This window comes from Aquila chrysaetos, unplaced genomic scaffold, assembly GCF_900496995.4.
Source record: "Aquila chrysaetos chrysaetos unplaced genomic scaffold, bAquChr1.4, whole genome shotgun sequence".
NCBI lineage: Eukaryota > Metazoa > Chordata > Aves > Accipitriformes > Accipitridae > Aquila > Aquila chrysaetos.
The window spans coordinates 155503-183446 of NW_024470391.1; the positions used below are offsets into that span (position 1 = coordinate 155503).

General features: G+C 55.7%; 1 protein-coding gene across 5 annotated transcripts; it reads left to right on the forward strand.

Moving 5' to 3' along the window:
• The first annotated feature begins 369 nt into the window (after positions 1–369).
• Positions 370–27944, forward strand: LOC115338174 (serine/threonine-protein kinase PAK 4). Of its 5 annotated transcripts, none has more exons than XM_030006616.2 (10): positions 370–497; positions 1380–1444; positions 22218–22441; positions 24422–25102; positions 25618–26061; positions 26148–26281; positions 26394–26520; positions 26624–26749; positions 26855–26989; positions 27120–27944. In XM_030006616.2, the coding sequence occupies exons 3-10, from the start codon at positions 22238–22240 to the stop codon at positions 27273–27275; spliced, it is 2007 nt and encodes a 668-aa protein (XP_029862476.1). In that variant the 5' UTR covers positions 370–497; positions 1380–1444; positions 22218–22237; the 3' UTR covers positions 27276–27944. The 5 variants fall into 5 exon arrangements, with proteins under 5 accessions (XP_029862476.1, XP_029862477.1, XP_029862474.1 ...); XM_030006617.2 differs by having other exon boundaries at positions 409–485; XM_030006614.2 differs by lacking the exons at positions 370–497; positions 1380–1444 and adding an exon at positions 13955–14343.

Genomic DNA, 27944 nt, shown 5'->3' on the forward strand with positions numbered 1-27944 from the left:
CACCGGGGCCCCTGCTGGGGCCCACGTCCCGCACCGGAGACCGGCGGGCGAGGCGCCCGCGCGACGCCGGGAACAGCGGCAGCGACGCCGCCGCGCTCACCTCACACCGCCGCCATCTTAGCGCGCTGCCATCCCCTCCCGCCCCGTTTCCCGCCGCGCCGCGCTCTGAGTGGACAGCGGGAGCGCCAATCTCCCGCCCTTCCCTCTGTGATTGGCCACGATCTCTATTAGCCTTCCCTGACCGTCACCGCTCCTACGGGTGCGCGGCGGGGTCAAACGCTAGGCAGGACCCCGCCTTCCCCTCTCGAAGCCCCGCCTTTCCCACCCGAGGTCCCGCCTTCCCCCGAGGCCCCGCCCGAGGGGGCGGTGCCTGTTGCCGGGGTAACGCGGGCAGGGCGGGTGCCCGGATGGGGCTCGATCGCAACATGGCGGCGGCCGAGTGAGCCGCGGGGGGAGCGGCAGCCCTGGGCTCGTCGTGAGCGGGGGCCGAGGGGGAGGTGAGGGCCTGAAGGGGACGTGGAGGGGTCTAGAGGGGAAGGGGAGGCGGAAGGGGGTCTCGGGGGAAGGGGACGTTGGGGGCCTGAGGGCCTGAGAGGAGATGGAGGGGCCTGAGAGGAGATGGAAGGGGGTGAGGGAAAGGGGGAGACTGGGGCTGGGAGGCTGAGGGAGAGAGGAGATGGAGAGGCCTGAAGGGGGGGAGTTGTGGGGAGGGAGGGTGCTGAGAGGGTGGGGGTTTGGGGGGGGGCCTGAGGGGAAAGGGGGGGTTTGGGTGCGAGGGGCTGAATGGCCCCGGGGGAAGGCGGTGTGGAGGACTGAGGGTCCTGGGGGAAGGGGACGGTGGGGGTGCTGGGGCGGGGAGCAGCTGGGGGAGGCCTGGGCTAGAGGTTGGGGGGGGCAAGGGAGTTGGTAGGCTGCTGAGGGAGGTGCTGGCGAGAAGGGGAGGGTGAGAAAGTGTGGAGCTGGGTTTGGGGGGCTCCTGAGGAGCTGGGGTGGGAGCTGGGCCGGGGGGGCGGTGAGCGGAGGGACAAGCGAGCTGTGCGGTCTTGGGGAAAGCAGCGAAACTGGGGAGGGGGATGTTGGGCCTGCCCCAACCCTCGGGGCTGGCGGGGCGAGCGGCGGGAGGCCTGGAGGGGAGCGCAGGCAGGGCAGGTGGGTTGAGCCCGGGTGTGGAGAGGAGCCCTGGAATTCGAGGCGAGGCAGGAGGGGTGCTGGCAGCGGGCGGGGAGGCCAAGGGAAGGGTAGGGATAGGGCTCTGCCTTTCTCCGAACCCTCCCCAGCCTAAAAATAGTCAAAATTGTGGGTTACGAGGTATTGCGGTCTAGGCACCGTGCCGGGCCGCGTGTCAGGGAGCCTTACGGAAATCTCTTGTTCTCGTGCAGCATCTTTCACCGGAGGATCACGGCATGCTTAGCTGAGTCGGAAAAGAGTTTTCCCTTCCTCACAGGTAGGAAACGGAGACAAAATAATTTACCTGGAGAAACCCTTTCTCCCTGGGGCTCCCGTCACCGCGCGTCGCTCTTCAGAAGTCCTTATTCTGCGTGTGTGCTTTGCAATCTGATATTGGAGAAGGGTCTTTCCGTGCCAGAGTGTGTCTGATGCTCTTCACCAAGCGCAGGAGGGAGGAGAATCAGGAGAAGTGCAGGCGCCGTTGCAATTAGGTTCTCTTAGAAAAGCCATTGGAGCCCTCCTCAGCTCTCTGGGCTGTGGAAATTGGATCAGCCCTCTCCCTGCGCACTCGGTAACACGCTGGGTCCAGCTGAAGGCGAGCAGCTTGCAGGAAGCACAGAAAACATCCAAGAATTGTTTTTTCTGGTGTCTGTTATCTGCGTTCTCAGTTCTGTGTGGTTTTGTACACCCATCAGTGTTCACAGGGCACTTCTCTCCCTGGTAACGAGGCGAGTTAACGGTCAGTTGAGCTGCAGAGCCCCAGAGTAGATTTTTCCAGCATCTCATGCGACTTTGGGCCAAGCGTTTGGAGGCAGCCAGGTACCGTTCCGCAAGAGCTGGCATCCCTTGGGGCTGCCATAACTCCCCTGTCTGGCGCTGAACCCCTTGAAAACGGGGTTTTGTCCCAGTTTTGGCACATGAGGAGGGTGAGAATAGAAGTTGCCGTCTCCGGGCTCTTGTGTGGTGCTCCCATGGCCGTAAACGCGAGGTAGCGGTGCCGCGCCAGCCACAACTTTGCCAGAGCTGGAGCTGGTGCCGGCACTGCCTGGGTGAGTTGTTAGTGGGGACAGAGAATCGACAGGCGGGAGTGCAGGCAATGTGTGCCCAATGCAGGTATGGGTTTTGGGCTGTGAAATTATTAATTTGTGTAACCTTTCCTTGTTCCTGTGTGTTCACTCAAGTGAAGGTATCCGCAGCTGGAGATAAGCGCCCTGTGCTTCCGTGTGTTCCTATCCCTGGTGGCACTTTGTTTGTTGAAGGGAAATGAAAACAAAATGAGAAAAGTTTCAGGATTAGTTTTCAGTTGTGTTTTCCCTGTAATTTACTGAGTTTTGCAACAATGAACTGGGTGGGCTGCACGGCCGCGGAGGGACTGTGGCAACGCCCTATGCGGTAGGCTCGTAAATAACTGCAGATTGAATTTATTGAGAATACCCAGCTGTGGAGTGTGGCGGTGGGGAAGATGCAACCGACTTTAGGAGAGCTGTGGAAAAAAAAAAAAGAAGGTTTTAAATAAAGCCCCAAAGTTTGAACAGTGGCCAAAGATTTAGCTGCTGGCTGCCAGTACAAACATTAACTAATCCTGGCAGCCTTTTAAGGCAAGTATCTTTAGTTCTGGTTAAGAAATAAACCTGTTGGATGTATGGATTGTCCCTGGTGCAGGTTGAGGGAGGTTTTCTGGGAACTGCGGATAAATGCCACGTAGGAACAGGACTGTGAAACGTGGTACCTGGTGAGGGTGTAACATGAGGCTGTGCCAATTCATGGCTGGTGTTGCACGGAGTCATCTTCCAGCCGCTATAACTATCTTTAGAAAGATCCCTCTGAAACCTTCTGGCTCTGCTGGGGAGTTACCACCCTGAGATTCCCAAATAAAGGTAATTAACTGGAACGTATTTGGGTGTTGAAATAGCGGCAGAAGTTTCCAGGGAAGATGCTGGTGGGATAATGGTGGCTCAGGTTGCGTTTCACCTCCGCAGAGTGGAAACTTTTCTGCTCCACCTCCCATGTTGTTCTGAGTTCCCAGATGTTTTCCAGATACTGGCTATCTTTATTTACATTTGTGGGGGTGACATTTATTTTACCAGCGCTTATCGAATCTGCCAGAAGGAAGCCGTCTTTATAAAAATAAAAAAAATCACAGGCTTTTGCTCTGAACCACTCAACGCGCTTTGTTGCTGCGTTGGTGACTCGTTATTGATGCTTGGGCTCTGTGAGCTGTGGGTTTGCGCATCCGTCTCCATTTAAAAGGTGGAGATTTCATTGCTGATGTCTTGCTAAGTGCTGTCCACCTCGCTGGGGCTGAGCAGAGCAAATTGCTGCAGCCTGAAACCTGGATGCCGCACGCTTGGGAGCTGTTGGAGTGGTGAGGAGGGGAAAGCAGCGCCGGAGGAGATTGGATCTGGAAGGGACGAGGTTTGGGATGGGGCAGCCCCAGAGCTTGTTTGTGGAATGTCCCTGCGACTCATTCTCCACTTTGCAGGCTCAGATCCGCCGTGCTTGACTTTTCTGATAAATAATTTAGGAATTTGTGGGTGTTTGGCAGAGGGGGTGGGAGGGGAGGAAGCGTAATTTTACATCACCGCTGGTGGTTACAACTTTGGTAGAGCCTTCATGGCCAATTTAGCGCTGCTGGAGAAGAAATGGTTCCCTCTGAATGTCAACGGGATGTTTTCCTGGCACTGCGGGGGACTGACACGCTGCCGTGCTCACGTCCTGGCATGGAAAAGAGCAGCCTTTATCGCACCACGCGCTTTCTACCCGACTCTGGAGGGATTTCCCAAATGCGCTGCCAGGTTCGATTGTCCTTTTCCCAGCCAAAACGAGTGTCCGGAAAATGAGGAGCATGGCTGGCGTGCATGTGTGTCCCGGCTCTGCAGCGAGCTTTGCCTCCCCAGTGAGACCGCTTTCTTTGGGGCCACATCCTCAGTGCTCGCAGGGAAGGACGCAGCCCTAAAGTCCTGCCTGGCTCGGGGAGAAATCCCAGGGATGTTTTCACGGCTTCCCTGCAGCCTAATTACAGCCGCATCGTTTTTATTTAATAAAACCTGATTTCTCCTGAGCTTAGGCAAGGAACGGAGTAATATTTTCTGTCTGCCTCACAAATCGAGCCACAGTAGGTTTAGTGTTTTCAGAGGCAGCTTTGCGTGGCACAGGCACAGCTCGCATTTCCAAACTGGCTTCCTGAAGGATTTGCTGTTTTCATAGATTTTGATTAATTGGCAATTGGATAGTTTTTGATTAGCTCTTCAGCCCTTCGCCTGCTCTTTCTGCAGCTTTAAACCAAACCCTTCTGTCGTGGTTTAACCTCAGCCAGCAACTAAGCACCATGCAGCCAGCAACTAAGCACCACGCTCGCTCACCAGCCCCCCACCCCTGCCCTGTGGGATGGGGGAGAAAATCGGGAAAAGAAGTAAAACTTCTGGGTTTAGATAAGAACGGTTTAACAGAACAGAAAAGAAGAAACTAATAATGATAATGATAACACTAATAAAATAACAGCAGCAATAATAAAAAGGATTGGAATGTACAAATGATGCGCAGTGCAATTGCTCACCACCCGCCGATCGACACCCAGTTAGTCCCCCAGCGGCGATCCCCCTGTCCCCACTCCCCAGTTCCTATACTAGATGTGACATCCCACAGTATGGAATACCCCATTGGCCAGTTTGGGTTAGCTGTCCTGGCTGTGTCCTGTGCCAACTTCTTGTGCCCCTCCAGCTTTCTTGCTGGCTGGGCTTGAGAAGCTGAAAAATCCTTGACATTAGTTTAAACACTACTTAGCAACAACTGAAGACATCAGTGTTACCAACATTCTTCTCATACTGAACTCAAAACATAGCACTGTACCAGCTACTAGGAAGACAATCAACTCTATCCCAGCTGAAACCAGGACACCTTCAAAGCTGCTTCACACCAAGTAAATGATTCAGGGCGCGAGGTTCTCACTCGGTTTTCGGGCACTTGCGTTGCAGGTGGAGGATGTTTAAGTAATGATGCTTTTCTCTAATAAAGTTGGACATAATGAAAGTGTAATTCTTTTGAACTGTGCTCGCTCCGCTTTTCCTTTCCCCATGTCGTGCACTTACACGGTGCAAATAAGCTATAATTTCTGTAAATGATGTAAGGGGCTAATTAAAGGTTTTACTCGACTAATCAGCTTGCACTTTAATTAGCACCAAATGGTAATCGCTTGCTGAAACATAAATTGACTTCTTGGCTGCCTGTTACGGGAGGATCCAGCCTGCTCTGGTGGGGCTGTCAAAAAAGGGGCGCAGGGGTGCTCTGCCTCCCATTGAGGGAGCCCGGCTTCGTTAAGCCCAGCGCCACCGCAGATGTTAATGAACTGTTGCCAAAGACGTAAATTCGTGGTTTCACCTTCCTATTATGCAGCGTGCTCCGTCTGGGCAGGCAGCATCAAATCAGGTCGTTAAAATCTCTTGGCCTGACGAAGGGGGGAGCGCCGGCTGGCGCAGTACCGGCTCAGAGCTTTTTTATTTCCCTGTTTTCTGAGGCCGGGCTGTGCGAAGCTGACGTGGTGGCTGCCTGCCCGGGAGCAGTGGCTGCCTGCCTGCAGCACCGGCACGGCCGCACGTTGTGCAAACGTGACGGTGTTTTTACCATCACCAATACCACATCAGGGCCTTTCCAGCAACCGGAGAGGGAGCTGAGTGCTGATCTCTCTCTAAATACACCTTGAAATCACCTCCTGACACCGATGTCTCCTCACCCTGCCGTGCTGGAGCCTCCTGGCTCGTTGGGAGCACGTGTAATTAATGTGCCATGCAGGGGGAAGAGCAGGAGATGGCCGTGTCAGTCCCGGTTTGCATTCTTGGCGTGCCTCGCTCCCCTGACCCTGCAGCTTCTGGCTCAGAGGAAACCTTGTGCTGCAAAAAAAAGCTGAGCCCAGCCAGAAATTCGCGCTCTGTGGAGCATATTTGGGTCTGGTGGCGTTGGAGAATTGTGCCGAAAGGTGTCGGTCGCTGTCCGCGTGTGCTGTGACGAAGCACAGCTGTCCACAGCGAGGACATGGAGGTATGCAAGGGGTCTGAAGCATCTCCATCTTGTTAATGCTCAAGGGGAGGCCCTGGGTTTTGTGCTTGTGATTGTGTGTGGGGTTGGGTTTTTTTTTTTTTTCCTCCCTGAAACAAATACTTCAGCTGATTAAAATGTTCTGCCTCCGAGGTGACTCCTCCTCTTTCCTTTGAGAGCAGGCTCCTGCAGAATAGCTGCTGCACTGGGAGGTGGATTTAACAAGCGCTGGGGTAGGGCTCCTGTGCTCCTCCTGCGTCCCTGGCGGATCGCCTCCCCCATCTCCCAGAGCTTCCTAACGGTCTTTTGCTAATGAAGAGCGGTACAGTAATGTGGCATCCCAGCTTTGGCGTCGTAAGAGGTGGCAGCAACAGCAAGACTCCAGTGTCTTAACCCCATGAGAAATCCCCCCCTTTTCTGGTGCCTTCCTCACCAGGAATATCCGCGGTGTCGTATCGGTGGAGGAACAGCCGGGGTGAAGGTGGGGATGTCGGCAGCGATGGGGTGAAGGCTTGGCTGATGCTGACGGAGCCTGGGGCTGGCCGCAGAGCATCCCTCCTTCACCTCCCACTCTGTGCACGTGATTTAATGAGTTCCCTTGCAGTTGGGTGAGAGGGACGTGGCCGATTTAGGAGCCTGGTATATTTGGGCTGATGGTCCCTGCTCGGCGCATCAGGACTCTCAACTCCATCAGAACTATCAAGGGTTCGTGCAGGGACCCCTCTGCCCTCAGAGTAGAGAGGGAGTGAGAAGAGGAGGTTGCCCACCCCACGTCTTTCTTGCTCAATAAGGATTTCTAAGCCCAAACCATGTTTAGAAGTACAGTCCGCTGCCAGGTTGCATTAAAATCATCATTACAAGTAATTCCCCTCCGAGGCTGCTGGGACAGCGAGACTGGTTGCACATAAATGGACAGGACTTTGGCTTACTTGGTGCTTGTTTATCGTCTGAAGCTTTCTGTCGCCTGTCGACCCACTCCCAGGTCAGGCAACGTCCCCATGGAGCTCTTCCCAATGCGGATTACCAACCTTTTGCTGCTGCTGGGGTTATCTGGTTTCGATAAATAATCACAGAATAAAAACAACGCAGTCTCAGCAATCTCCCTCTCACACAGCCTCAAATGTGCACTGTTCCTTCAGCAGGAGTCAGGTGTGTGGGGGACCCCACCTCAAGTTTTGGGGTGCTGGCATCACCGTGGGATGCGCAGCCGACTGAGGGCTCCCATCCTCCACGAAGGAGCACTGAGAGGTAAATGCAGAGCACGGTGGCTCCGAGCCTGCCGAAGGCTAATCGGGTTTTGTCAAGCCCTGGGTCGAGCCTGTACTCGCTTTTCTTGTTTCTTTTTTCTTTTTATCCGTTGCTGAAGAGCCAGAGCATCTGAATTAAATAAATGGAGGAGCTTTGGATGGTTTTGTTTACTTCTCCGGTGACTTAACGCCTTGTTCAGCTGTCAGAATAAACATATCAGCTACAGATTGAGTTTCTCTCCTCCACCCGTGACCAAAGGGATCTTCTGCGTGCGGAGGAACCTGTTTGTCCTGGCCAGGATAGGTGGGAGCAGAAGATGTCAGATATACGCTGGGAGACTCTTTTCTTCTTTTTTAAATCAGTTCGGAACTTCTTCTTGAAATCACACTCGAGGGTTTGGTTAACCCCACTGCAAGCGGGGTAGTCACAGGTGTAATAGCTCCTTGGCTGGCTCAGCAGTTGTTCCTGATCCCCTCTCCCAAAACAGTCCATCCTTCCACGTTTTTCCACACCAGTTGTTAAACTGTTTCTGCTTCCAGAACAGATATCCCGAAAATGGCATGCGATTTTGCATTTCTTGACATCCTTTAGTTAAAAGCACCTGCTTTCTGCATTGCCAGGTACATAGTAGGATGGGGTTTCCCTCGTTTTGGATCTTTTAGGCTGGATTTTGCTCAAGGATTGTCACTATTTTTTGAAAAGTTGCATGTTCGCCTGATACCGCTTTGCTGAGAAAGCAGCCGTGTGTGGAGCTTGTCCTTGGGGCCAAGCTGCTGGTGCTCTTTGCTGATTAAAATGGACGTATGTACCCAAGCACAGATTTAGATCTTGGCTCGAGGCCCTTGCCTGTGCTTCTGGCTGGCGTAGGTGTAGGTCTGCAGGGTTTTGAGGAAGGATTTTGGGTCAGGACAGCAGCTCACCACTCCTGGAGGAGCCTGGGCTCGGGCATTTCCAGTCCTCCCACCCCTCCGGCACATCCAGCTGGAGATGGATGCTCTGGGTCCATGTATGGACATTAGGTCCAGACTAAAACCCAAGCATGTGAAGGCTGCTCAGGTAGCTCTCAGGGGCCACACGCCTCTGCTGCCTCCCAGGGGTTCAGCACGTCATCTCTGCTCAGAAATGAGCTCCGCTCATCCCTCTTGGCTGGCTCCCTATTTAATTTCTGCCATAATTATTTTCTGGTGCCCTGAGGTGCGGTCCTCTTGCCCTCCGCACAGCAGTCAGGCACTGGAGCACTTCCACACGGAGATTAAATGAACGAAGACTTTCCAAGCATTCGCCAGTTCAGGGAGAAACGCTGTTTGAATGTAATGGTGGGTAAAGCGGAGGTTGGTAGGCGGAGTGAGTTTTGTGTGATGTCCTGCATCGAAGGGTCTCCTGGCAAAGCAGAGTAGAGCCAGAGGATTAATTTGGGTCCGGAGCTGATTTTGGAAAGTGATTTCCCAAAGCACCCCAAGATTTCATCTCCCGTGTGTCCGTGCGTGCAGCTAATTCTGCTTTACGGGGAGAAATTCGGTCTGCGGAGCTTCTGCCTGTATCTCTGGAAACTGAGATAAGGGTAATTGGAGCTCATGCTTCGAGGCACAAATTGTGTCTGCGGGGAATGGGAGGACCAGCCCTTTTCTGGTGCAATATTGTGCCACAGAGTTTTAAGGGGGAGTTTCTGGTGCTGGGTGGCTTTGTCTGACGGGGGAGATTGCACTGGCTCCATGAACCTTTAGAGAATAAGGTAAAATTCGGTATTAGCTGAATCAAAGCTGGTGGGTTTGATTTTTGGCCAGAGCTCTTGGTGGGTACACCAAAACCCAGGTGTACCCCATTTCTTTTTGTATAAAATATTCCAGTAGTTTTGGAAAAATCCCATCACCATCATTGTTGTTTCTTCCTCTTGCGCTGTTTTTTTTGAGTGTGGTAGCTGGTTGCATGGAGGACGGGAATCCTTTTCCGAAGCTTGCCGTCGGTGGCTTCTGCTGTTCTCTAGCACCTCTTCTCCAAAGACCTCAGAGCTCTTCGTAATCATCTTCCACTCGGAGAAGCTGATATTATCCTGCTCTATTGAAGGGGAAACCGAAGTGCCCAGAGGTGACTCACTCCTCGTTGCAGGGCAAGTCAGGAGACGAGCCGTGAACAGACTCCCAGAAACCTGCCTTTTGGCATTAAAGCAGGAAAAGGACTGGAGTTGTGGCAGGGTGATGACTGCAGAGTGGATGGAAAAAGGCAAAAATTAAAATAGTTTTGCACTCAAAGCCTAAGCTTTTTGCCACGAAGAAAATGCCTCGCTAGGCTGGTTTTTGTGCGTGCTGGTAACCATTTCGGACCCGGTGTTGCTTTGCCACTGCTCTGTGGAGCATCAAATGCAGATGGAAATAGCAAGGCTTCATGTTTGCGCAGCTCTGAAACAATATTTTGATTTTCTGGCTTAACCCTCGCTCCACTGATGCTGGGCTTTGCCAAAACAATTACTCTCTTACAGCTGTTCACAGCAATATCCTGTGGTATCAAGGCAATTGTACCGGTATAAATAAATTGGGAGATTTATCCAGATGTGAAATAACCTGTCGAAAGCTCCCCTCTGTTTTCTAGCAGGTAGTACCCTGATTTTGGATCGCGAGGTGTCTGTACAAAGAGCTGTGCCCACGCAGACGGGTGCTGCAGCCGTCCCCAATTTCAGCCAGTGGCATTGCCAGCCATGTCACAGAGTCAAATGGTCACTCACTGTCACAAGCTCTGCTGAATCCAAACTGATTTATTCCTTAAAAACAACCCCAACAAAACAACCTCCTGCAATTGTTTCCCTTCCCGTTTGTGGCGGGCGATGGGATTAAGGTTTAACCTCTCTCTGCCTGGTCTGCGGGTGGCTTCGGAGGGAGCTTGGCAGGCACTTGCCTTCTCTCCCCGCAAGCCCTGGCTTGTCGAGGTCCGCAGGCTCCTGCACCTGAAACTTCTGCGCAAGCACTTTCCGCGCGCTCGGGGCGGGAGCGGCGATGTCTCATCGTGGGATGCCGCTGAACTCCATGGTGGGGGTCACGTAGCCACGGCCCCCGCTCAGTACCGCCGACTCGGTGGTCCAGCACCCATGCCTCTAAGGCATTGGGCTCACTTTTTCGCCCCTGCTTCCCCGGACGGTCAGAGCCGTCTTGCTGCACATCGTGCCAGGGCGGTGGGACGGTGCTGGGGTGTCCCGCTCTGCGGCTCAGTGCCCCCCAGCAGGACGGAGGAGACGTGGCCTCGCGAAAGGCTCCTCTTCGTCAGCGAATGTCTCGCAGTGGCCGCAGGTAAAACACCTGGGGCTGCTCTGTGCCGCGCAGGTTGAGCTCAAGCCCCGCTGCTGGAGGTGCAGGGACGTGCACCGAGCACCGGCGGTTAGGCAGAGCTTTGATGTACTGGTTCCCTGTGCCGCCGCGTCCTGCGGGCCGGAAGTTTTGCTTTGGGACAACAGGATTAAAGAAAATTAATCTCCTTTGATCGAGCTTTTGAGGCTGAGTTTGGGGAGGTGCATTGCCTCTGAAACCAGGAGGATCCTTGCAGGGGTTGCTAAGTACTTCAAATGCTTTGAATTCCAGGATTCCTCCATCGTCTGCCTGGGGACATCAGGTTGTTTAAGCCATAATCCGTCCTTTAATCCATCCCAGGTATCGCACCGTGCTCTCCTGCCACCTGCACGCTCAGGCAGCCTCGACCAGGTCCGTTTTTGGCCGCTCGTCTTCCTCGAGCGGCGCAGTGCAGGGCTGGAAGGCTGACACCTCTCCTCCTCTTTGAAGATTGCCGCTCCCAGCTCGGGATGGTTCCCTCCTCGCTTGTGCAAAGCCAGCTGGGCCAGTTCAACCCGCCCTCGCCGGCAGGTTAAACAAACCCGAGCAAAGCATTACGCTTCCGCCGTCTCGGCAAGGCAGACATCGACGTCCTCGGCTGGAAGAGGACGCCCGTCTCTGCCGCTTTGCTTCAGGTCTGTCCTTCGAGATCTTCCATCCTCAGAGAATGTGATGCCATCGAGGAAATCCCAGGTTTCCAGCTGAGCTGCCGGTGGCCCTTCTAGTACGAGGTGATTTATCAGCAGGTACGAAATCCTCTTGGCGCAGTCCTCGCTGTGCAAATATCGAGCCGTTGTTCGGGGTTTTTAAAGCAAAATGGAAGAACAAAGTCTGGAGCAATATCAGCTTGAAGCCGTGTGAGTTTATTGCCAAATAAAAGGCGATAGCAGGGCTGAGTCTGTACAGCATAGGCCGTGGGGAGATGAAGTCTCTGTAATAGCTGATACATCGCTTTTTTCCACTGATATTTTGAAACTTTGTTGTGCGAGCGAAGCCTGCTTCATCTTCTGGTAGGGCTGAGTTGCGAGTGGAGTTTGTTTTGGAGACAAGCTTTTGTTCTGGTGCTCTGAGGCGCTATCGGGATGTGCTTGCACAGTGGGAAGGGACTAATTAGGTGGTACCAAGCAGGCAAGGGTGCTGCAGGTTCAGGAAACATCAGAATCGTCTGCAAGGCGAGGATTAGGAAGACATGTGCCTTCGCTAAGATTTGGGGGCTAGAGCTATTTCTTTAGTGTGCTTATATCTTTATATGAATTAATTAGTGTGTTTCACAAGGCTCTGAAATTGATGCTGGGGGCTCTTTGTGCTCTTGGCAGCTGAAGAGAGCAGCTGGTGAATTTTTGTAGTCGCAGCAGCTTTTGAAGACGTGCGAATCGGAGGTTTTTAAGCCTCTGCTTGTTCGTACTGACACAAGAGAAATAACTTTCCAGAAGCACAAATGGGTCTTGCCTCTTGCATTAACAGAGACGCCGTGACTCGAGTTCTTCCCAGTTCTCCGTTGCTGTTTTTCTCCTTCCCAAACAGATAAAACGAGGAACGCATGAACACTAAAATGTGATCTGAAGCCAGTTCTCAAGCTCCTGCGGGGCTTGGGATGAATTCAGTGCTTTTCACCAAGCTAGGTAACATCTTAAATTGCTGTGGCCACGACTCTCTGTTAAGGTTTTAAGCGAACCACCTTTTCCCTCCGAGCATGCGTGCAGCTCTCGCATCCCAAAAGGGTCCAGCGCCGACGGATGCAGGCTTGTGAATTCGCCCAGCCCAGGTGTCTGCCCGTGGAGCTGCCGTTCAAGACCCCCCACGCGATGCGGCAGCATCGGGATCCTCCATCCTGGTGATGCCGGGAACATCCTGCTTGAGCTGCACCGAAACACGCTCCTTCACCACGTCCTCTGAACACCCATGGCACTCTGGTATCTTCTCCAGCCAAGCAGCGTGAGGTCGTGACTTGTGAAATTGGAGAGGGGAAAAAAAAAAAAAAAAAAGAACAAGTGGTGGGAGAGGTTAGTCTTCATCTGATGGTCTTTTTTTATTATTTTTTTCCCCCCGGACGCCACATCCTTCTGATGTGATTCTAGGAAAGCTTCCAAGAGCCAATTAGCAGTCCAATGGTGGTGCAGAAGATATTTTGATCCATGAATATTCTGAAAGAGAATAAATACGAGGAAAATTAGTGCAAATGGGAAGTGAGCAATCTTGTTGTAAACCATGATAAATGATTAACATTCCCGACTGTGGTTTTTTTACCCAGCCTCCCTACTTGTAAAAGGCATTTGAATAAAAATAAGACCTTCTCAGCTGCGAGACATCATCGAGCTCCGTTGGATGGAGTTGGCAGAGGCGCAGCCGTGGTGGCTCAACTCTTATCACCCGCAGGTGCCTGCTGCTCTCCCCCGTCTCGCCCTCGCTGCCCAGTTCGTGGTCTGGCACCTTCCCGGCAAACGCCAATGGGGTGGACTGTGCGTGGCGGAGGCCCGCAGCTGCTCAGGTGCTTGGCACGGCAGGCTGCAGTTGATTTGCAATGCCAGGCAAACCTCCCAAGTTTGTCTGAGAGATTCGCCAGCTCATCAGGCCAATTTGAGGGTGTTTGAGCAAACACTGAAGGAAAGAAAAGAGAGGAGTGAAATATGCACGCTGACATCAAAGCCTTGCTTTTCTGTGCCGGAGAGGGCTCGGACACTGTTCCTCCTCGCAGCAAGCGAACCGGAGAGTGCACGCTACCTCATGGGACCCACCAATTAGTGCTGCTTTCGTTTAGGAAAAGGCATCACTCTCTTTCAGCCAGAAGACAGTGGAAGAGGCAGAAGCTTTAGGCAGCAGAGTTGTGATCCTCACCCTTAGGTGAGGCTCCGATGCCCAGGTGAGGAGCTCCTCAGCTCATCCTCACACAGAGGGTCCGGATCACACCTAGAGTCCCCTGGCCAGGCTTCAGGGGTCACGTATCTTAACAAGGGGTCTTAAAACCAGCAAAACCCACGGGAGCTGGGGCTGCAGGTCGCCGGTCCCGGCCATGAGGGGCTTGGTTACTGCAGCACCAGCGTGTGCCGGCAGTCCCCGCCGATGGGCACGCTTCACCGGTGTGCTCTGCGCCCACACCCCAGAGCACGGACACGCTTTTAGGGGCTCTTGAGAAAGCTGGGTGAAGGCACTGAGGGGACGCGCAGTGGGAGGGAGGCACGCTGGAAGCGCGGCATGGCGAAGGGCTGCTACCCCGACCGGGGGAAATTACCGGGGCTGGGAGGGCCGGTTCTTCCTGCCGGGATGGCCGACAGGTTTTCTGCCGGCTCTCGCCTGCCCTTTCCCTCTCCTTCCTTCCCTGTCTCTTGATCCCCAGCCACCCGGAGGGGCACTTGACTGGCTGCTTTGTTTCAAATGTTGCTGCCTCATTGGTTCCCGGCTCAAATCTCCTCTATTCCTGCTCCGCTTCTTTCAAGCTTCGTCTTTAACCCCTCCGAGCCTCACGGCAGCCGCCCTGCCATCTCCTCTCCCGGCTATTTCTCCGTCCGCGCTCTCTTGACGGATTACCGGCCTTGCGGCGTGGGCGAGAGTTCAACGGCAGCGGCGCTCCCAGTCCTGGAAAATGGTAATAACGCCTGTTAAATCGCGGGGCCGTAGTGCCGGCGTTAGTCACTGCGTTGGGCGCGCGGAGACAGCGGCAAGCTGTTATTTTGGTTGCTGACTTCAGAGTGGGACTCACCACTGTGGGAAGTGAGCAGGACGAGCGTCGCTCAGCGAGCAGCTTTGCCTCGCTGGACCCCTTTTGGGGTACACCGGGGTTAACCGCGCTGCTCACTCCTGTCCCAATCCATCCCCGGCATCCAACCGCCGGAGGATGAAGGAGAGGAAAGTCCAGCCGTCCCGGTACAAGCCTGGAGCCCACGGGAGCCCAGCAGCAGGAGCGTCTGCCTGCGAAACCGGTTCTGGAGGGCGATAAGAGCAGGTTGGGAAGTACGTGAAGCTGGGAAAGTCAGCACTGCGGCGGGGAGGGGGAGAAAACACCAGTGGGGAGAGCTGTGTGCCGGGACCACTGCGCTGGCTGGGTCCTCCGTAGGCAGTGATCATGTCCCCCACGAGGCCAGGAGCGGCCATCGGGGTCCGGGAACCGGGTGGGGGGTCTGGGAGCGTGGACCCCAGGTGGCTTGGGGAGCTGATGGCAGATTGCCCCGACCCATAGGTCTCCCCACATCCCGGCCCCCGTCCTGCGCTCGTCCGCCCATCGCTCGCCGGTGCTGGGGGAGGCGCTTTGGAGTTTGCAGCGTCAGGAGTTGGAAGCTCTGCCGCTGGCCCGGAGCGTTGGGCCGGAGCTGCTGGCCTCCAGCGTGAGCTGTGACACCCCCCCCCCCTCCCCGGCCCCCTTTGCCCCACAAGGGGCCACCCGTGCACGGTTTTGGGGGGGTTCCTCAGCCCCCACGCCTCTCTTGGGGCGAGGGCTTGGGGCAATCTTCTCTCCCTCCTCCCCCTCTGGCTTGCAGGAAGCAGGAGGATGGTGAAGGTGAGTAATGCAGAGTCTGGCTGATTTTTATGTTTGGTGTTTTTAATGAGTTTTAACCAGGCTGTTTTGGGAGGGGGGAGCACCGTGGGGGAGGCTTTCAGAGGAGGTTTATTCCGTTTCTGAGCCTGAGCCTGGTTGGGCGGTTGTTGGAGACGCACGGAGCAACAGGGGATCTCTCCATCTTGCTGGCTGAAGCAGGTCTGTTGTTCGTTAGCGGCGCTGTGAGGTGAGGCCGGTGTTTCGGGGGGAAACGGAGTTATTTCTGGCAAGGAAGACGGAGGGACTCTCATTTTCCTTGCGCGTAGTGGTGAGCCTGTTTGCATGGGAAGGAAAAGGGGAAAAATTGAAAACCCAGCAAGCAGGGGAAAACTGAACCCCACACCTGTGCCACACACAGGGTTTGGACTTTAAAAACTGGATATCCCTTTGGCACGGCGTCCTGCTCGGCCACAGCTGCCACGCAGGTTAATTGTGTGGAAGGGCTGGTCGCTGGCTAACGCTTCCCAGCTGGTGGCAAGCAAAAGGTTGTTCTTGCCTGGAAACAGGAGGAATATGTCAACAAGGAAATAATGTCACCCGGAGCCAGCTGCCTGCTGGCACGGTGGGAACGAGGCTTTGTGGGTTTGTGAGACCCCCTAAAACCCCTTATGTCTGAGCCTGACCTGGCCTGAAGAGAAGACCTGAATGCCAGAGTCGGTTCTGAATGGGTGCGTTGGGTGACAGTGCTGGCACCCGGGGGGTTCCTCTTGCTCTTGGGCGTCCCGTGGGCTCCTCTGAACCTCGGAGGAGGCTCTGGGTGAGCTGAGCTGATGTCAGGGGCAGACAGGACTCCAGAGCCCCCTTTGTGTGGGGTTTGTTTGTTGTTTTTTTTTTTTCCTCAAGCACCACGTAATTTATCCAACTTCTGAGCGCCCTCAGCTAAAATTGTGTCTCAAAATCCAAACTTCGCCTGCATCGGGCAGAAAGTCTCTTTGCAGAGCCTGGGGTAGGGAGACCAGCTCTGGGATGTGAATGTGGTGCAGCTGCAGGACAAACAGCCCCTTTTTGCCGCTCCGGGCAGCAGGGGCAGCTGGACCAGATGTTTATTTTGCTGGGCCCAATGTGTTTAAAGAGGAGGCGAGTGTGTGAACCATGTACAGCTGCACCAGAGATTTATTCTTAGGCACAGGGACAAACGGGACGCTGCTTCTGGATCCTGCCGGGGATCTGTTAAATCTGTTTGCCATTTGTCCATGCTAATGGCAGGACACTCTCCTGCCAATGGACATTCAAATGTATCAGTTTCAGATTTTATGCAAGGGAACAAATTGCCTGCATGCACCTTTGTTAGCTTTTTTTTTCCCCCTTTATTTTTCATTTGAAAGCTGCTAGCAAACTCCCCGCCAGCGATAACATAGGTTTCGGGGTGTTTGTCAGCAATGGAGAATATTCTGCCGTTTTGTTTACTCAGGGCTGCTAGAAGCGTTAGTTAATGGCTGACTAATTAAACAAAGCAGAGATAAAGGGAATCTGACCTGGGCTAGGACAGGGCTGAGGAATGTGCATAGCTCTGGTGGAGCCGAGTATCTAGCCAAGAGGGGGGAACGTGGGGGAGATGTTAACCCGCTCTTAACCCCTTCCTCCTTTTGCAGAGAGTCCCATCCCACCATCGAGACCTCCTCCAGGCTCGGCTCGGTCCCCCTGCCCCTTTGCGCTGCCTGTTTTCCCCCAACCAGCCCCAAAAGGATTATTTTTTGCAAAGCCAGGGTAGATTTGGAGGCTGATTAGCTTAACTAGCAGGGTCCCAAGGCACTCGGATGCTCCAACCTCCGGTGTGCAGGTTGATGTATATCCTCCAGGTATATTTATTTTCCTTAGACTTCCCTGCAGTCAAACACAAAGCGAGCGTTTTTTAAACATCCCACTCAAAGTTTAGCGATTATGTCCCCAAAACCAGGAGACCCTTTGCCATCCAGAAACAGGACTTCGGTCCACACAGCGATTCTCCGCAAAGGCTCTTGCATGCGAGGAAGGATCCTGTGCAAAGGAAGGTGGTGTTTGGGAGCAAGAGGTGCAGGTGAAAGGAGGGGCCAGCCTTGGCTTTCCTTTTGGGCGCAGTCCTGCCACAGGGATGGCATGAAACGTCTGTTCCTCACCAAAACAGCAGCAGTCTGCCTGGGCTAGAAGCTACGGGAAGCGGACGTGATGCATGCTGTGACCGTAAAAGGATGAACTGAACAAAAGCACCCGCCCCGGGGTTACTTTTTAGCCATCAGGGTCTACAAGGTGAAGTTTTCCTGGCTCGGGAATCCTGTAAACCTGCTGGGTGCACGTTCACACCTTCATTTACCCCTAATTAATGTATTTGCCTGTGCATGGTGCAGTTCAGGGTTCAACGCAGCCCAAGCCGGCACTGGGTTGTGCTGCAGACAGCCGGAGAGCAGCTATGTCAGACCTCTGGGGTGAGCAGGTAAAACAGGGGATCACAAATACATGGGATTCCCTCCGTTTTTTAAAGGGAGACCAGGATGGAGGTGGAGGCATCCAGGCAGAGAAAAACTTTGCTAATGGATCGGGGATTTATTCAGAGAACCTCAAAGATTGGGAAAGCTGGAGAGGAGGGAGTGCCTTTGTGGACGCCTTGGACGTGGCGGGATGCTGGAGCACTGGAGTTGGGATTTCCTGTGTGGAGAAAGGGATTGTCTCGGGAGCTGTTGAGTTTCGCGCCGGGCAGCCTGTCGGAAGCAGATTCAGGAGACTAAAATGGAAGGAAACAGCCACAATCACCACCCGAAGGCAGTGAAAGTGGGAAAAACGGATCTGCCTCATGGCAGCCCTGGCTCTGCCGCTCTCCCTGTGCCCGCAGCAGGATTTTGGCATTGTCCCTGAGTCCCTGTGTGTCCCAGGATTGTCCCCCTTCTGCGGGATGGGGACAGTGTGCATAGTGGTGGGGTGTCACCCAGCTCCCCCAGGATTCAGCCTCTCGACTCGACCAACTTCAGTCCCCTTTCAAATTTTGTCAGCTTGCTTCTAGCCTGGTCCCAGGCACTGGCCACTGTGAAACCAGCTGGTGGGGTTAGGCACTAAAGGTCACGCTCGAATTGCATCCCACCAGCCACAGTGTCTCCCCAAAATCCTCCTGGTGAGCTCCTTTTGGGTTTGGGCACTGCAGGATGGCGCTGCTCCTTCTGAAACTGGAGAAACGAGGGAGTTAAATAAACAAACCTTAAATAGTGGCCTAAAATGCCAGGCTTCCTTGGGTTTGTTTTACTCGGCTGCCTCCACGTCCCCCATCCCATGTGGGAGGGGTGTGCTTCCTCCCAGTCGCCTGCTTTTACTAACAAACAAATAAAAACTGGTTTTTCCTCTGCCGACGGGCTTTTGCCAGCGAGACGCAGGGCTGGAGCTGGACATGGTGAGAGGCTTGCACCACCGTAGCTTGGTAGGCTCATCCCCGTGGTGGCATTCCCCTGGTGCCGGCGCTCTGTGTCCCCGGAGAGGGGATTTTTTTGGTACTTTTTTTGATGTTTCAAAGCCCAAGCTGCTTCTCACGTGAAAGCACCGACCTGCTGGTTTCAGGCAAGTGAAAGGTGGGTTAATTTGCAGCTTCATCCTCTTCTCTCCCTGGGGCTTGCACCTAAGGTGAGGAGCATTGGTGTATGGACACCGGGGCTCGCGCTCGAGCAGGAACCTGTTTAAAAGCATCATCTGACCCCCATTAATTACAGCACCTCCCGGACCACGGCTCGCCAAGTGCCAGCAGATCCCCGGCAGCGGCTGTGAACCAAGCTCTGTCATCCGCCGAGTCCAGAACAAGCCGGTAGTTACGGAGATCAGCTGGTTTTGGCAACCACCGGCAGACTTGGCAGCTCTCGATCCCGCTGCCGGCGGGCAGGTGCTGGTGTTGCCGTCAGTAGCCGGAGTGCTGAGGTGGAAATAGCCGGCGCTACCGGTCTTTCCAGGCTGCAGCGAGGGTGTTTCAGCAAGGGGACGCTTTTCTCGCTCACCCCTTGTTCTGCATTCACTGCACTGACCACTGGCACCCCATGTGCATGGGGCTGGACCCAGAGGACGCTCGGCAGGTATTTAATGGGGGAGAAAAAAAAAATCAGAGTTTAAGGTACTTAAGTTGCTTTAGGAGCATTTTGAGTTGCTAATCTTTCCCCTCGACTGATGCTGGTGTTTAATAGGGTCCAATAGCTCCAACCCGTTTCTCTCTGGCTCTCATCCTGGTTGGAATATCAGCCGAGCCACAATGCACAGGAGCGAGGGCTCGCTCTTGAGTGCTCTTGCTTTAGCCCTGGGTGTGGTGTTATCCATCTAAAGCTTGATTTCTTTTTTTTCTCTTTACTGCCACTCAGAAATTTTTTATTTTCCCCTCCCGGGTCAGGAGGAGCAGGATTGCGCCGACTTCCAGCATCTGCTGCGCTGCAGAAACTATTGAAACAATTCAAAAAAACAACCTGAAATTGTTGATGTAGGGTAGGCTTGCCAGCGCTCCAGGCTCCCGCTGGGCAGGATCGATCGTGTACCTTTGAGCTTGAAAGGATGCGGGGGTTTGGACGATGTAAACAAGCCTCTATTGTGCCTGGCTGTGGGTGTTTACACCAGGAAAATTGGCGTTGGGGTCCACCCTGGGGCCAGGCTTCCTCTGCAGCCACAGCTCTTCATCCTGGGAGACTGAGATGCGTTCAGGGATAGTCTCAAATACACCGTGAATGAGCAAAACTTGTAAATAAATAAAGAAAACTGGCTGCATTCGGTGGCTTTGTCTTTGCAGCCTGCAAAGGGAAACTGTATAACTTGTTGGGCGAAAAGTGGGTTTGAATTTCATGCTGAAAACGTGCTGGCCACGCTGCTAAGTTTAGTTTCAGCAGCCTTGACTTGTATTTTAGGCTCCTCGACCTGTATTTAAGTGCCTGAGTAAACAGTCTGTTGTTCTCGCGCAGGCTGAACATCTGCGTGCCTGGCTTTTTGCAGGTCAGGCTGTTTTTCTTGCTGGTTTATTCAGCTTGTAACTCAAAACGCTGCCTTAAAACCACACTTAAAAGTGGTTTCAAATGACACCCTTTTACCTAAAGGCTTAAGGAATGGTGTTAGTCACCGACGTCCAGCGAAATGACCTTTTCCCGAGTGTCGCTGGACTGCCCGGGCTTGCATTCGCTACCAACTTGCTTTCCTTGTTGCACCTTGTGGGTTTGGTTTTTTTTTTTAATCTCCTAGCTTTTAATTGTGGGAGGGTTTTTTGCTTAGTTTTTAAATTTAGGAGCATGACATCAAAGAGAGGAGGGATGCAGAAGAATGTCTGTGAGACTGGGGCTCCCAAAGCTTCCCTTCTCCTGGAAGAAACATAATGCCTGTGCGAGTTATGCTGGGGAGGAAGCAAAGACAAGTGGAAAGAAGCAGAATTATCCCAGAAGGGAGAAGACCCCTGCCTCGTGCCACCCCTTTATGGCTTCAGGAAGACAACTGGAACAGTTGCGGAGAGCAGAAGGACGTCCCCGACCGTCTCTGTGGGTCATGTGAGCTGCCGAATCCCTGGCAGTAGCATTATCTCACCTCCAGGACAGGCAAAAGCGCGGCGGTTGCGGTGGAAGGAAGCAGAGTCCAGCCCCAGCTGGGCTTGGAAATGCCTTTGCAGTGAGGACAAGCGTTAGTAATCCAAGCCTGTGTTGTCCCGTGATTCACGGAGGCAACGGTGCTTCCCGGGGCTGAGCCGGGATGCATGACCCCCACGGAGGCTCCGAGAAAACTTGCTGCTGCTTTAGTGTCGCACCAAAAGCACCCCAGGCCCCTCCGCTACCTCTTGGAGAGGTGCTGCATGCCACTGGCTTTTTTTTCATGGAGAACTGTGCAGGATCAGTCACCAGGGACCAAAACAGGACCTTAATCTGGAAGACAGTAATCGTAACCAAAGTTGTTCCATGATGCAGGGATGCATGTGAACACCACCGTCCCCATCTTGGCAACACGTCCCATGTGCTTGAGAAAACACCTTTAATTAGGGAGATTTTGCTCGAGGTCCTGGCTAGGCACCCGTCCACCTGCCTGCTGGGCTTGGGCAGACCTCCGCGACGCTCCCTATCCAACCGGTTCCCTGTCACTTCGGGGCAGCTAGTGATGGGGAGCCAGGAGAAAGACACTGCAAGGGGTTGCTTTGGATTTGTCTGTGGCCGGCTAACGAGCCCAGAGCAGTGCAGGGCCAGTGTTTTACCCTTAGGTGTCTGTTCAGCTGCTAGTGTTTAACTTAAGTATAATGATGAATACCTGCTGATTCCCTTGTGTGTCCGAGTGGGTGTTTTCTGCCCCAAGGAGGGTGCAATGTGTTGGTTGAAGCCCTTGGGGGGACAGTTGCCAAACTCTGGCTGCAGACCAGTGCAAGAGTAATTGCAGTGCTGCGAAACGCTTGCGAGATCAGCCCTAAATCCCTGGGTGCTGGGACACTGTGTCAGGGGAAGCCGTTCATGGAACGGCTGGAAGGAGAAGAGCCGAGGAACTTGCCCACCCAGGTGGTGACAAAGAAGGACGGCAGGTTGAGGAGCCGAAGCTCATTGCAGGGAATTTTCTCATGCGCCATACCGGCGGGCAGTCTGGAGCCCTGAAAAGCTCCCTTCGTTGCCCTGGTTTGCAATCACTGCCTTTGTATTAAAAAAATAAAGGCAGGAGGGACCTGCAAATGCATCTTCAGACAAGCGGAAAAAATGGGGGATGAGAAGGACTGGTGGGGGATTGCAAACGCAGCTGCGAGGTCGGGTGGGCTATAGTAACCCGCCTGGACGGGGAGCAGCCTAACGAAGTGCAGGGCTTGCAGTCACTCAAGGTGTTTCCTTTTTGGCACCTGTGGCAAGTAATTATTTTGCCAGAGAGCAAGGTCAGTTTCTAAAGAAGGGGCTGTTCATTTTATGGCTTGCTGAGGTCACTGGTGCACTGCCCACCTCTCCCTCCTCCTCCAGGCTTCATTTTTGTCCGCCTTCTTTGCCCCTCAGGTCTTCTAGCTGGCCTCACCATGTTCAGCAAGAAGAAGAAACGCATCGAGATCTCTGCTCCCTCCAACTTTGAGCACCGCGTCCACACCGGCTACGACCAGCAAGAGCAGAAATTCACAGGGCTGCCACGGCAATGGCAGGGCATCATCGAGGAGTCGGCCAAGCGCCCCAAGCCACTGGTGGACCCTGTCTGCATCACTGCCATCCAGCACGGCTCTCAGAAGGTAGGCAGCTCTGCCAGCATGGCCTCTGCCCTCTCGGGGAGGGCTGATGATACTGCTTTAGGGGCCAGAAAGCCAGGCTGGGGATAATTTGGGCTCCATGCCCTCTCCCCGGGGTGCCACGGAGCAGGTAAGGTGTCAGTTTGGTCTCTAATCCGTGCAGGCGGCAGCGGCATCCCCACAGCCAACCACCTGCCCCTTCCCCACTCGGTGCGGGGCTGTGCGGAACGGGGACCACCCAGCTGCCACCCACACGGTGTGAAAACCTCTCCCGCATCCTCCTAGCAGCTGGAAAAAACCCACCCTACAGGAAAACGCCAGGGAAAAACAGTGTCTGTTCCTTCCCATCTCATCCCCTCCCCATGCCTGTGTTTCCCCAAGCTGCCATTATGTCGTTTTTTTAAAGTCTGGCTTGTCTGCTCGCCTCGGTTGAGGACACCCACGCCACCCCCGTGCCCCAGCTCTGCCATTCCTCCACCTTCACCCTAATTAAAGTCCCCGGCACTGGCCACGGTGCGACCAGCATGCCCAGCACTGGCGTTCCTGCGCAGCCAGCGGCTTCGCTCGCTCGGCTGGTTTGCCCCGGACAATGGGGCGGCTCCAGCAGCCGTGAGTAACGCTGGCTGCAGCCCTTCCGAGTGAAGCCAGCTGGGCAATTCTGCTGACCCAAAAAGATGCCAAAACCAGTGGGGCCCCTCGGCGCTGCCAAGCCCCATGGCTCGTGGTTGGGAGCCTCTGCATCCCACGCAGCTGGGGTTTGTTGTGGAGGTACAGGCTCAGCTCGCCTGTCAAGGAAATAACCTCCTCCCCAAGGCGGTGGGAGGAGGAGGAGGAGGAAGAGGAGGGGATATAAATAGCCAAGGATGTGCTGTGCTCGCTCACCCTCTGCGGAGGTGCTTGCTGCAGGGGAAGGCATCCTCCTCTTCAGAGGAAAGCGAGAGGTCTAGGGGTTGGGGATGGGATGGCTCCCACTATCCCCTCGCCTCTGGCTGCATGGTTGTGCCCTCCGAGGCTCAAGTCCACGAGGGTGCAGATCCCTCCCTGAGAGCTGGGAAACAGGGCATGTCCCTCCCCACTCCAGCCAGTCTGATACTGGGAGCCGGGGAACCCTCTCTGCGCAGCCCACAGGTCCCCAGTTTGGGTGTCCTGCTGGGACAGGACTTGGCTGGGACCTGCCTTCCGGCATCAGGCTTCATTTTTACCTGCTATGCTCTTCCCCTTTGCTCCAAGGCAGCATTCAGGACGGGCTCATTAACGTTTGGCTAAACGAACCATGTCTGCCCTCACCTCCTGCATCTCCTCTCCCTCCTCCATGGGCCGATGACACTGAGGGGAGGAGGACCAGTGCCTGCCCCAGAGCTTTGCTGGGGCTGGACCCCAGCCAGGAACAAAACCTGCTGGCTCTGCACAGTTACTAATAATGGTGTTTTGGGGGCAGACAGAGCCCCCCCCGGGCACAAGCCAGGGGATGAGGCGCTGCCAGCAGCCCCCCAGACCCTTCCCTGTGAGCCCCCTGAGTGGGGCTGGGTCTGGCCAAACGCTTCTCGGGTGCGTGCTGCCTCTTGGGGCGCTTGGCCCGTCCTGGAGGAGAGACACGAGGCTGGCTCCAGCTCCTTGAGGGACAGCCCTGTTATTTTAGTACCTAGAAACATCCCGGTGGGGCCTGGAGCTGCTGGGGAAAGGCAGAGCCCCCTCCCCTCTCTCCCAGCCTCCAGCATCCTCCTCCGTGAGGCTGCACGGCCCCGCTGGGCTCAGCCACCCCCCGGCACTCCACTGGACCGAGGTGGCATCGGCACCAGCCCCTGGAGACCCCATCCCCTCCCCACGTCCCCTCTGTGTGAGCCGTGTCCCTGTCACCACCAGGCATTTCATTTTCATTTTTTTTTTATTTTCTTCCCTTTTTTTTTTCTTTTTCTTTTTTTTCTGTTGTTCTGTTTGTGCTTTGTGTTCCTGTCCGCCTCCCGTCCCACGTCCTGCTCAAAGACCATCGTGCGGGGCAGCAAAGCCGCCAAGGACGGCTCCCTGACCTGGCTGCTGGACGAGTTTGAGAACATGTCCGTGTCCCGTTCCAATTCTCTGCGCAGGGACAGCCCCCCCTTCCCGCCCCGCCGCGACCAGCTCTACCAGGAGAACGGCCTCTCCGAGGGCCCGGCCACTGCCCGGCCGCACGAGGATGCCAGCAGGAGCAAGGAGAAAAGCCGTCACGGGGCCAGGAGCGAGCTAGAGCAGGGCAAGGAGAGACCCCGGGAGAGGGAGGACCAGCGCGCCCACCACCACCACCACCAGCAGCCCTGCGGGCAGGAACCCGGCCCCAAACCTGCTCCCCCTGCCGGTGGCCGCCCGCCCCCTCCCGAGTACCCCAAAACCCCGGCCGAGCGGGACGGGTGGCGGGACTACCCCACCGACAGGGACTACAGCGAGCCGGCCGACCGGGTGGTGCGGCGGGAGCGCCCCGAGCCCTCCGACAAGCGCCCCAAATCCACCTATGCCGGCGAGACCAGCCCACAATCCCCCCGGGACAAACGCCCGCTCTCCGGGCCCAATATCCGGACTCCCAACATCCCCGTCTCTGAAGGGGTGATGAAGACTGCTCAGCAGATGGGACGGCCTTTTAATACCTACCCGAGGGCTGAGACTGACCCCGGCAGGGGCGCAGGTTCACAGGTAAAGGTTCCCCCCCTGCTCCCCTCCGCTCCGACCAGATCCGCTTGGCAGCGACCTCTCCTTCCCTGGCTGTGCAGCCCAGGGGAGCTTTTCCTCGCTCTGCCTCTCCTCCGCCTCCTAGAAAAGCAGCCTCTCTCCTCTGCTTCCTAAGCAAGTGCCAGCTAACGGGCTCCTACGCTCCAATTAAGACCGGTAGGACCGGCACATGCCCAAGACCACCGGCCCCGCAGGCGCTCTGTGCTTTCCTTGCGGCACCGGCCCCATCCTTGTCTCCGAAGCAGCCACTGGCTCCTCCGCGGTCTCCTCTTCCCCCTTCCTCGGTCCTTCCAAGCCTGTCTAGCACAAACCTTTCTTTCGGCAGCGCCCGGCCCCGCTATCGCCTCTGCCACTCGCTTGGTTGGAGGCTGCAGGGTCGGTGCCCAGCATTTTGGGGACAGCGGCAAAATCCTGGCTCCGGCCGTGCGCTACCCTGGGCTTTTGGTGGCTGACGTCCCTCTCCTCCCATCTCTTTGCAGGCAGAGCACCGGCCGGGACGACCGCAAGAGGTGGCATCCAACGGGCCGGTGAGCGGCGGTGCCGGCTCCTCCCGAGCCCACCCCCCCGGCCCGCCGCGCTCCAAAAACCCCGAGCCATCCCATCCCGGCCTCACCCCACACGCCTCGGATCCCCACCTTGCTCGCCAGCCACCCACCGGCCCCCCTCCGCCCTCGGCAGGGCCGCAGCAGCCCCGCTCGCCCCAACGTGAGCCTCAGCGTGTCTCCCACGAGCAATTTCGGGCGGCCCTGCAGATGGTGGTGGATCCCGGAGACCCCCGCACCTACCTGGACAACTTCATCAAGATCGGTGAGGGCTCCACCGGCATCGTCTGCATCGCCACTGTCAAGAGCACCGGCAAGCTGGTGGCCGTGAAGAAGATGGACCTGCGCAAGCAGCAGCGGCGCGAGCTGCTCTTTAATGAGGTGAGGCAGAGCAGGGACCCCCTCAGGGACCCGCTTTTGGGTGTTGCGCGCCGTGGGGGGGCTCAATTGCAATCTCCCCTCGGCAGGTGGTGATCATGCGGGACTACCAGCACGAGAACGTGGTGGAGATGTACAACAGCTACCTGGTGGGCGACGAGCTCTGGGTGGTGATGGAGTTCCTGGAGGGTGGCGCCTTGACCGACATCGTCACGCACACCAGGTACGTCCCGGGGACCCCTGCGTGTGTGTCCCCTTCACCAGCTTAGCACTGGGGTCATCTGCCACCCTGGCACGCTTGGCTCTCGCTTCCCACCCTCTCCATTGGCTCGTAGGATGAACGAGGAGCAGATCGCGGCTGTCTGCTTGGCCGTCCTGAAGGCCCTCTCCATCCTCCACGTGCAGGGCGTCATCCACCGCGACATCAAGAGCGACTCCATCCTCCTCACGCATGACGGCAGGGTAAGCGCCGTGGCGGGGCATGGCGGTGGTGGGTACAGAGCCTCCCGGCCAGCCGAAATGCAGTGGCGGCCCTTCTCACCAGCCCCCTTCCCCGGCTTTTTAGGTGAAACTCTCCGATTTTGGGTTTTGCGCCCAAGTGAACAAGGAGGTGCCGCGACGGAAGTCGCTGGTGGGGACCCCGTACTGGATGGCACCGGAGCTCATCTCCCGCCTGCCCTATGGCCCAGAGGTGAGCGTGCCGCGGGTTTGGGGGGCGCAGGGCGGGTTTGGGGGCGTAGGATGGCCTCACCCCTGAATTAACCCCTGGCTTTACTGTGTCCCCCCTACCCTGCAGGTGGATATCTGGTCTCTGGGCGTGATGGTTATCGAGATGGTCGACGGGGAGCCGCCCTATTTTAACGAGCCGCCGTTAAAGGCCATGAAGATGATCCGAGACAATCTGCCCCCCAAGCTTAAAAACATGCACAAGGTAAAGGGGGGGAGGGGCGACAGGGCATCCTGGGGAGGAGGAAAACCCTCCGGGGGCTCCCTGAGGTCCCCTGGGACGTGTCTACCCGCCCCGGGACGTCGCTGACGGCCGCCCCGCTCCCTCCCCACAGGTTTCACCCTCCCTCAAAGGCTTCCTCGACCGCATGCTGGTGCGGGACCCGGTGCAGCGGGCCACTGCCAACGAACTCTTGAAGCACCCCTTCCTGGGCAAAGCGGGGCCCCCCTCCTGCATCATCCCCCTCATGCGCCAAAACCGCATGCGGTGAGGAGCCAGCAATGCCGGTGGCCACCCCGGCACCCTCTTCACCCTCACTGTCACCTCATAACTGGATTCGTGACTGTGCCACTACTGTTGGGGCGCTGGCGGGGTCATGGACCCCCCCGCACCATACTACTGAGCCAGGGAGCGGCCAGAGAGGGGGGCCGGCTCGGTTTTGACGACTTCACCGACGCTCCGCACAGGGCTAATGGCGAGGCCACGCGGTGACACCGTCCCAGTGTCCCCCCCCCGCTTCCTGGCCGAGATTTGGGGCTGGGGGCTTATCCCACCCTGGACCTGGTGTCGCCCCCACCCTGGGGAGCGGTTTGGGACATCCCCCCCCTTTCTTTTTCCTTTAAATCCCCTTTTTTTTGTCCCTATCCGACCCCAGGGTTGGGCCACCACCTGCATCTCCAAGGGGGGGGACGACACATGTGTCCCCAACACTACGGCCCCACGGCCACACTACTGATTTGGGATCCTTACCACCCCCCCCCACCCCTTCCAAACGTGTTTTTGTTCTTTTGGGGTTTTTTGTTCTTTTTTTTTTTTTTTTTTCCCCCTCCCGTTTTGTTTTTTAACAAAGCTATTTATATTGTCATTTTGTAATGTCGCGGTATGGGGGGGCCCCGGGGCTGGCATGGGGACCCCTGGAGATTACACATGTCCTTTTGGA